Below are 10,451 nucleotides of genomic sequence, written 5' to 3'. Positions count from 1 at the left end.
CCACAACACCCAAGCCAGGGTGGAATCCAAAGAAACGAAATCCCCACTAAGAGGCACCACTGTCTATGGGATTAGATAATTTTAGTGGAGAAGTTCCCTTTAATAGGGATATGTAATCAAGGAGTGTACCCTGGTAGAGATTGAATACAGGGAAGGTCTTGGCCACAAAGTATCTTGCTAAAGGTGGATGTATCCTTCATCGCAGAAATTATATTGCTTTTGTGAGAGTAAGCCATTCTCGGCAAGAATTACAGTGAATAGCTTGAATGGAGTTGATAGTGATGTATCCTCCATTGGTAATTTTGGAAATGAGGACTACCAATTGTGCTAGTATGAGCAATATATTCACCCAATAAGGCAAATCCTCTAATGAAGATAGTGGGATGCAGTTGAGCCAGGGTGCGAAATTGAAGAGGCTGTAATTCTTGGACTAAAAAGAGATAGTAGCATAGAATTCATAATTTATAATGTTAACTTACTTGGTTGTTACATAATATGCTTGTATAAATAATTGCCATGTTATGTTTGAGATTATTTGATGAAAAGGATATGTTAGTTAATTACATTGTATGCCTTGGCAACATGTATTAACATGTTATTTATTGGTGAATTGTGATGAAATTTGTATGGCATAGAATGTTCATGAATATATATAATCTACCTTGCATGTTTGACATTATAATTGTAACTCCTGCTACTGAGATTTCTATGAAATCTCATTCATCTATATTCAAATATTCACCAACTAGGAGTTGGATCAAGCAAGGAGAAAGGAAAGGGATTCACTTGAAGGATGATGGGGTTTAATGTTTCTTGAAAGTATGTTTTGTAATCATTATACATTGTTATGTATTATTGGGAATTATGTTGGAACTTTGTATTCATTATTGATAATACCTTACACGTAAGCACTTGATCAAGGAACCATATTTAAGTATGTGAAGTGTGATTGGAAAGATCATTGAAGGAAAAAGAAAAGAAAAACCAAGAATAGCATAAAAAAGGGATAAAAATTGACTTTTTAGGGGTGAAGTTTGACCAACATGATTTTGAGCAATCAGATGAATCTGGATTTGAAACTTGGCATACTTATAGATCATATTTTAGCTTTAAAACAAGTGGTAATTCATTAAATTTGAAGTCTTGTACAGAAAGTTATGCCCTTCCAAAGTTGGACATAAATCCTGAAAATTTGAAGAATGACCAAATGAACAGTACCACTTGAAATGAAATCTAGGATTAATGTATGAGTTCTGGATACCAATAATTATTTTTCCTTTAAAGAGACTGTTAAGAGATTTCTATAGAACTTAGAACCATCTCATTTCGATTTTTTTAGAATTAGTTATGAATTTTCAAACTTTGATCTTTGTAAGGATTATAATGAATAGTAACCCGAATTTAAAAAAAATCTAAAGTTTGAATTTTTCCAACCCAAGGACATGATAAGTGATTCTAAATAGTTCCAATTGATATAAAATGAGGTATAAAAGTAAAGTGTGACAACATTCAGCTAAAAGTTTGAAAACTTCTCCCTTAACCTTCCATAAATTTTATCCTCAAGTAAACTTCATGTTCAACTCTCCAGTTTTAAACCATTGTTCCCAACTCTTGATTTTAGCATCACAACTAGATAACTCAATCAATCATTTAAAATTACTATATAACATCAATTAGTGAATTCCCTATTTTCACTAATCCACAAAAATTACATCCCAATTACCGTTTTAGCATCCTTAAATTTATTTAATCATCTACAACACCAAATTATATTTAATTTCACTCCCCAACTACACCATCCTCTTGAATCCCTTAACCTCTCATTCAACTAACGAGTTCCATTTCCTAACCAACAGCAACTTGTCCGTGCATATCCTACGTCATTTGAACATCATACATGCCTCTTAGCCTAAAAATTTCCAAACCTCTACACATTAAATCTGTAATTTCCCAGATCTAAGCATACCTTTCAAAGATTCAAAATTCCATATGCAATCACTTAAATTAAATACTACAAACTTGATTATTGCTTTTCACTTTCAATCTGATTTTTGGCTTCCAAACTCACCCCTCACGGCACACACAAACATAATTATATGTGTATGTATATCTTTCTAGTTTAGTTTCAGATTCAAGTCCAAACACATAAACTATCAATTATGTGTGCGACATATATATATATGCTCTTAATTTTCTCTCCTTAAACCAGAACCAACAGCATACATCCAAAGAAATTAAACCTAGATCATCAAAATCAAACAACAAAATCTTCCCCTGTTTCAGCCTTGAAGAACCAGAGCAAAAATCAACATATGCAACGAGAGATTTTAAGCTACATTCCCTCCTTCAAGACTCAGGGAATCCGGCACCAATCTCTGAAACTTTTAACCAAGTTTCGAGATTGAATATCTCTGAACAATTAAGCAACATGCAACAAAAGATTTCAGTAACCCAAACCATAAAAGTCGAAACATGAAGCCCCTGTTTCAGTGTCACAAACCAGTCGGTCCTCAACTTGCAGAAATCATTAACCGCATGCAACATCACAACTCACCCGAACATGCATCCATCAACCATCACCTACCCTTGGTTCATTAAGATACCCATTTTCCTCCATAACTAAAGGCTTTTACATAACTTCAACTCTTCGACAGCATGTAGAATAGAAGAAAGAAGGGTATGAGAGTGGTATTTCGACCTAGCTTGGTCTGAAACAATGATTGCACGCACCAAAACCCTTCTTCGATCACCTTCTCCGGTGTTGCTCTTCTCTGGTTCTCAAACTCTCTTTCTCTCGACTTTCACTCTAACTGAGGTGAAGAATGAAGAGGGGAAATGGGTTCTGATGGGTTATTATGCGACGGAACACAGGTAGCATGAGTGGGAGTAAGAGAAATGACCACTATGCCCTTTATTGCTTTCCTTTCTTCCATTTCCACCATTTCTACTATTTTTCTGAAATATAAAATATATCCAGAAATTATTCCACAACAATTTATATGGATTTTCCTTGTCCATTAGCTTTTTTGACCCATAAAATAGTTTTTCTAAAAATTTTGGGTCACAAGTAACTATTTTTCTTGAATTTTTCCAAAAAAACCATTAACTCCAGAAATTAATGCTTAACCCAGTTTAAAAGATTGTATCCCTTAATTTGTTTCTTTACATCATAAAATAATTATCCTAAAGTTTTCACTCAAATATAAATTCCTAACTATTTTTTTTCTTGAATTTTCTAGGAAGATATATCATTTTTACACTGACAAATAACTTTAAAATTATTTAAGTCATTTTTGGGAACATAAACTTTTTAATAAAATTTTTAAGCCTTCAAAATTAATATTCCATAATTGTCTCCTTTTCACTGAGGCTTAAAATAATTTTATGAATTTTCTTTTCAACTTTTTCTGAGTTAGAAAATTGGGGGTGTTACGGCTAATCCTCAAATAACACTATATCTTTGTTTTCTTCAAACCACTGTCACCATTTTCTAATTTACGCATAAGACTGAATTATTCTTTTACCAGGTTGTTTAGAATCTCCTTATCTTTTTATTTATCTTCCTTGATAGGGAAAAAAGGCTCTAAGTCATGGTGAATAATACTACCTCCAGTTATTAATATAAGAGCTAGTTTGACTTTTAATTTTATCTTAAATATAAGACTTTAATCTACTTTATCTATCATGTTGATTCATTTTTTTTCAGTGCAGTTTTGTATTAGTTGCACATGTTATCAAATGGAAGCTCTAACTAATACACTTGATTAATGATGATATTTTAGGAAAGACAACATTTATTTATTACCAATAATTAACTTAACTAATTTTTTTAGCTCTTATATGAAAGACTAGAGATAGTAAATTAACATGTGATTGCTAATTTCTTGTGCGTGTTGCTGTGATAAAGAGATATTTTTCAATGCACAGAATTCATTTTGAATTTGAGGATGTCACCGCATCCTTTTTATTTGAGGATTATCTCTGTATACTTTCAATCAAAGAAAAAGAAGTTGGTTAATTATCTCGTGTAAAATACCATGAAAATTTGAATTTTATGTGCTGTTTTTCATCTTTCATTAATTCCTCGCATTTGTAAATCACATAACCTTATCACTTGAGGATTATCTCTTGTAATACTAAACATGACCATTAGAATAACGTGTTCGTTAGTAGACAGGTTTTATTAGGTTCAAACAGTGTAGTTAAGTATATGCACTTTGCGTTTTATTTAGACATGACCCAACAATACTTTAGGGACGGCGAATCAAAACACGTGTGTGTATGTATGCACGCACACACATATATATATGGCAAAGTTATTCTTCATAGGATCTGACAAAACATATATATTTCGTTTAACTAATTAATTGAACTGAAATATTTTGGTTAATTCAGTTTTGATTTATTTAGTTAATGGGTTTTGGTTTGGTACTTAAAAGTGGTGTTCTTTGATTTTTCAGTTAATTCAATTTTCACAAAAAAAACCGAATGCTCACCAAACTTCCTTCGTCGTGACATACCAACAAGGCTGCACATGTATTTGATGGGAATTATCAAATTAAAAAACACACAATTTTAAAATAATATAGAGGGGAGGAGTGACATGTGGGTCGACATGCACGTTAAAGATTGGTTGAGCTGTCGATGTCAAGTTCTTTTAATGAGAATTATCAAATTAAAAAACATAAAATTTTCAGATTTTTCAGGAATTTATTTTATATATATATATATATATATGAGATATGAGATTATTTTGTTTTACATATTTCAGATTTATATTTAAGATTTTGAATTATTTCACCATCGATACAAATGTTTTTTAGAATTAAATATAATCACATCAACGTTTCAAAAATAAAATAAAAATTTGATGAAATTATAAGGACTACTAATGACACCATATTAAGCCTTTAAAACTCAAAAAACAATCAAAACAACATTTGGTTAATTCAATAACTAAATATGCAAATCGAATCGGTAACGTCGACCATGAGTTTTACATCCATGCATCCATAAATATCAATAGTCCAATAATTGAAAATGACCCATGGATGTTGCAAACATGCTATCAAAATTTCAGCCTTATCCAATGGTTAATACGTAAACATCGATTTACCATTGAGAGTGCCATATGAAGATGCAAAAATGATTCTCTCTCTTCTTCTCCACTTTAATCAGTGAGACTTAAATGGGTTTCAAATATTGGGCCTTTCTTACAATGCGAAAGGAGCCCAAACCTCATATAATAATCTACCTATGCTTTTTAACTATTTTATTGTATAAAATAATAATGTTTTATGGCTAACAAAAACAAATATTCTAAGTAAAACTTTGAAAGTAATTTTGTACATGCGATATAATTGAGGGGAAACAAGGAAATTTTCATTTACACAATTTGATTTGGACAAATGAGTGTTGAAAGTAAGTTATGATAGCTATGTATGAAGGAAGACAACAAATAGCGACGATCATTTTAAGACGGAAAAGGTAATAAGTTTTCGACATTGCTTTAGAATTTTCCTTAGTTTCTTCTGACAAGACAGTAATCATTTATTTTGGTGTTGAGCTATTTTTAATTTATACACCTACAATATGTTGGTTTTTCCCCCCTAAGAACCAGTAACGCTTCTTTTAAAAATTCATGAAACTGGATTGGAAGTGGGCTTGGATAACAATACTAGAAGCGGTTTCATAAGCCCGATCGTGTAATTGTTGCACTTGGGATATGAACTGTCGGGGTGCGGAGCTGCACCATGAAAACACATTTGATTCATTTGAGGTTACAATTAGAAGCCGTTTTATAAGCCCCAAACCAACTTTGGTGATCATCGCAATGATGAGCACCATAATACTCATCAAATCTCAATGGTTTAGGTTTAATATGGACAGTCAAGATTTAAATTTTTTATTTTTGAAAAATGTTTTTCTTTAATAGGTATATGCTCCCAAATAAATGTAATCTCTTAACTGTAAGTTTTTCCAAAATAAAAAATAATTGAAAAATTTTTAGTTGAAAATTTTAAATCTATATACTATTAAAACTGTATTTGAATAGTGTAGATTTCACTGTGACAATCATATCGTAATTTACATTCATTTACATTGGCACTGTGTGGTGGTTCCCGAAAATGGCATTCCACGGACGGAAGGATATATAGTAATTGAATATATATAACACACAGCTAGGTACGTAGCAAATGAATACCATAGGAGCTCAGGGAAAAAGCATACGGAGGGTAAGTAATATATGATCACAACGACTGGAAATTTTATTATTAATAATACGACTCATGCGTACACAAACATAATAAAACAGTAGCAACAAGCAACAGCAGACACGAAAGGAAACTCACATGCAAATTAAACCACCAGACATAAACAGCAAGCACACGCACAGGGTCGCCCGTGATACTTTATTTGGTAATCTATTATAAGAGCATGCAAGCATGCCGGTGTGCGTGTGGATGATGAAGCTCAAATCTCAGGTTCATCAGATGACGCTGGCAGCCCACACGGATATGCCAATAATGCGGCCTTGGATGAGGAGCACAATACAGGCCACAAGGAAGATGAGCGGTGGGACAGTGTTGCAGTCGCTGATGAAGAAGCTATAGCCAGCAAAGAGCTTGCCTGCGGGATAAGGTAAATCATCGACTATCCGCACTAGTTGTCCGACGTCCTTGACAGGATGTTCCAATAAGTAGGTCTGGTAAATAACATAATTAACAAGATCATTGACCTGGTTGTACAGAGGCAAGTAGTGGTTCTGACTGAGAGGAGGAGGCACAGTGAGGGAGACCTCAAGGCTGGGGTTTTTGTTCTTCAGCCCCCTAATCACACTCTGCATGACATCCACAAAGTGAGCAGGAGGCACAGGGATCTGGTCGTAGTAAACGTCGATGCCATCAAAACCGTAGCTGCCGATGAGGTCTGTGAGGCTGTTGACGGCTTCGGCGACGTTAGCCGGTGCGAGATTGAAGGGATAACCTCCCATGCTCAAGAAGAACTTGAAATTCTTATTTTTACTTTTGAAATCGTGGATTTGTTGGGGAGTGACATTGAAATCGGCCTGGAAGTTTCCATTTCCGCCCGTGTCTGTGGCGAAGACCACAGCGATTTGGCCTGCTCCACTGCTCAGACGTTCAAATTGGGCGTAAGTGTGGGCGTAAGCACGAAACTTGATGGTATTCGCCGCCATTTTGATTTTGGTGTTGGTAATGATCTGATCTGAGTTGTGCCTCAACTTCCTTCATGCCCTTGTCTATATATACACACGCAGGGCGTGCTTATCTCAGCATGTTGACGTCACTGCTGCCTCCATCACACATGCATTTTTATTTTGAAAGATTATGTAAAGGGGCAAATATTGCAGCTACTCACCGTTATTATTATTTTTTTTAAAAAAATACCGCTTCCATCCTTTTATAAGCCATTTGCAGGGAATTTAATGATTATTTTCTAATTTTATTCTCGTTTAATTCTCGTTGCAAAAAGAAAAAGAATGTGATAGATGTGATAATAATTTGTAAATACTCCTCCGGTCCTAATTATAAGACCCAATTGACTTATTTGAGGAGATTAAGGAAGTAAGTTAAGTTGGTTATTTATAATAAATAAGTGTTGTCATTCCTAAAATATCTTTGCTAATTAAGTATATTGGCTAAAACTATCATTATTAGAAGGATTATCTTGGAAAAAAATGCATAAATATAAGAGAGAAAATGAATTGGGTCTTATAATTAGGACCAAATAAAAAGTCAAATTGGGTCTTATAATAAGGACCGGAGGAGTACAAGAACAAAACTTTAATATGGGCAGACTCAAAATTTTTTTATCAGTTTAATACATTTCTTGACATATGAGAATGAATTGCAAATGACTTGTAATAAAAACTGGAGTGTTACTACGTTCTTGTGTAAATTTATTAATTAACTGAGACAATTTTTTTAAAACTAAATGCTAAAAAAATAGCTTTTTTAAAACTATTGACGATTATTTTGGGCTGCAACAACAAAATATTATTTTGTTTTACTTAGGGTTACAATAACTGATAATATGCTAAACACACTACATGTTTAACTTTACACCAATTATTTTAAATAAAAATAATATAAAAAATGGATTTTAAATCAATTAACTACAGTAAAATAAATTTTAGGGAAAATTGCAAAAAAAGACCTTGGAATTGCAAAAACGCAGATAGGGACCCTTGACAACTTCACTATGGGTTTTGACAACTTCAGGGCATATTATTCTTGTCAAAACCCATAGTGAAGTTGTCAAGGGTCCCTATCTGCGTTTTTGCAATTCCAAGGTCTTTTTTTGCAATTTCCCCTAAATTTTAAAATTGAAGAAAAGAAAAAAAATTGAGAAGACGAAATGACGTGAGACGTAATGCTTAAGGATAACCTTCAAAATTGGCTTGGCAAAAAAGGTGCCTAAGTCGCATCTCCACTGCCTTTCTTGCTTCTTTGTTCTTTCTTTTTCAGTTTCATCCTTCGTCCGTTTCGTTGCCATTGATTCATGTCAGGTGGATAAGGGGGGGAAAAAAAATCTGCCTTTTTTCCTTTTAGACTTCTTGTTTTTCTCTTATGTTTCTTCTCCTTCTTCTTTCTTTCCCACCGTTGATGGTGAAATCTAAATAGCTCCAACCCGAACTGTTCCTTGTAAACCACTCCAATCGTGGTTTAACTCTGATTCCCAACTCAATAACTCGGTCTAAATGGTTCATTGCGGTTCAACTCCTCAAGTAGTCTGAACATAATAAATGAGTCGTCGAATTTTTTGGTCGTCAGCCAGACCAGTCTTAAGTTTGAAAACGTTTTACCTATTGTAAACTGCAGGTTTAACATCACAAATTACAAGACATACCAAGTTTAATTACTTTTCAATTTTACCCTTATTTACTATGTACACTTTTCAAGAAAAATAACAATTTGCAAAATAATAGTTTTGATAAAATTGTACATTCATATAATATATTTAATGAGGTGACATGTATTGACAAAAAAAAAAAACTCTTATTATTGTGAACTGGAGAGAGTATTCATCATTATTTTTAACTAATATTAACGATTCATTAACTCAAGCAATTTGGTTAACTGGATCTCCTTAAAAAAGACAGAATGCTTGTAGTAGATTGTAAGAGCCCTTCATCCTTCACGCAAAATCCTCCCAACCTCACATGGCTTCTTTGCCGAGTGGTTGCAGCATTTAATTACATGCATTTATTTTATGTCTTCAAGATGATTTCAGCACTAATCTTCACCATTGCTTGCATGATATACACACATCATAATTAATGAAACCTCACCAAGTTTTTCTTGATTTCCGAAAAAGAGATCAACGTATTATCCTCTTAAAAATATTATAAATTACGCTAAGCTTTATTGAAAACTTTTCGTTTGCACACTTTTTCAAGTTGCATTTCCTTGTAAGTTTCCTATGTCTATATCAAGAATTAAGAATTAAAAACATAGTTATTTTATCCAAAACAATATGTAGTTAACTAAACATGAATATGTCCTGCTTTGCTAGATATAATATAATATTATATCAAGTCGTTTGATTGTAGTTCTTGTTAATAGAACTCGTTGGTGGAATAAAATAAGGAGGAAATGTCTCTACGTCGTTGGTATTGCCCCTCTAGTTCGGTTTATTGGAGCTATTTTGTCCATCCAGTTTAATAATCTAAAGCAATATAATCTATCTGATGATGAAACATAAGCAATTAAAAATAAATAAGTAGACAAAACAATAGCTGAATTTTGTTAACTCCTGTACTTTTAGCTTCTCTTGAATTCCAACCCCCAAAACCCCATAAAACTGTTCTTGATGCAATGTTGACCTAGTTGGAATTTTGTATTAAATGGCTCTAGATAATTTGGGGGGATAATATTCATTTAACTGAAAACTAGCCAGATTAAATTGCGTTGTTAATATCACGAAGGCAAGTAAAATTTAGGTGCAAGGTTGTAAAGGGGATAATTCTGGTATGCAGAATATTTAACATGAAATCTTTTTTAATCAAATAGATTATTATGAACAGTTTTTTTATTACCACAATCAATAAAAAATTAAAACCAAGACGAGTGGTGGATCTTTAATGGCAGCCGGATATTGGATAAGAATTTAAATTATTAAAATTTGGAATGGACATTTAGAACTACATGATAAGAAAAGAAGGACAAGTCATGTCATAATGAATGAAGCCACACCAATTTTTTCTTTCTTTCATACGAGTAGTTGTAACCTATAACTAGTGACGGTAAAAAGGTAGCATGTACATCCTTTGTTACTATGCATTATAAGACAAATTTTAGAAGGCTTTGATATTTCTATTTATAAATCGATTTACAAAATATACATTATAATTAATATATTTTCAAGAATACTGTTTGAAAAGGGGATACTCTTAATTAATTTAAAATGACTGTGTGGAAAAGAATAGC

The 10,451-nt window shown here is 32.9% G+C and overlaps 1 protein-coding gene across 1 annotated transcript; it reads right to left on the bottom strand.

Annotated features, from left to right (window-relative positions):
- Positions 1-6,490: 6,490 nt before the first annotated feature.
- Positions 6,491-7,198, bottom strand: LOC114760177 (uncharacterized). The gene has a single exon (XM_028949447.1). The coding sequence runs from the start codon at positions 7,196-7,198 to the stop codon at positions 6,491-6,493; it is 708 nt and encodes a 235-aa protein (XP_028805280.1).
- Between the last annotated feature and the right edge of the window lie 3,253 nt (positions 7,199-10,451).

This window comes from Neltuma alba, unplaced genomic scaffold (assembly GCF_004799145.2).
Source record: "Neltuma alba isolate B1F8T4 unplaced genomic scaffold, ASM479914v2 tig00001633_pilon, whole genome shotgun sequence".
Classification (NCBI taxonomy): Eukaryota; Viridiplantae; Streptophyta; class Magnoliopsida; order Fabales; family Fabaceae; genus Neltuma; species Neltuma alba.
Note: the sequence above shows the minus strand (reverse complement) of the source record. Positions and strands in the feature narration are given on the sequence as shown.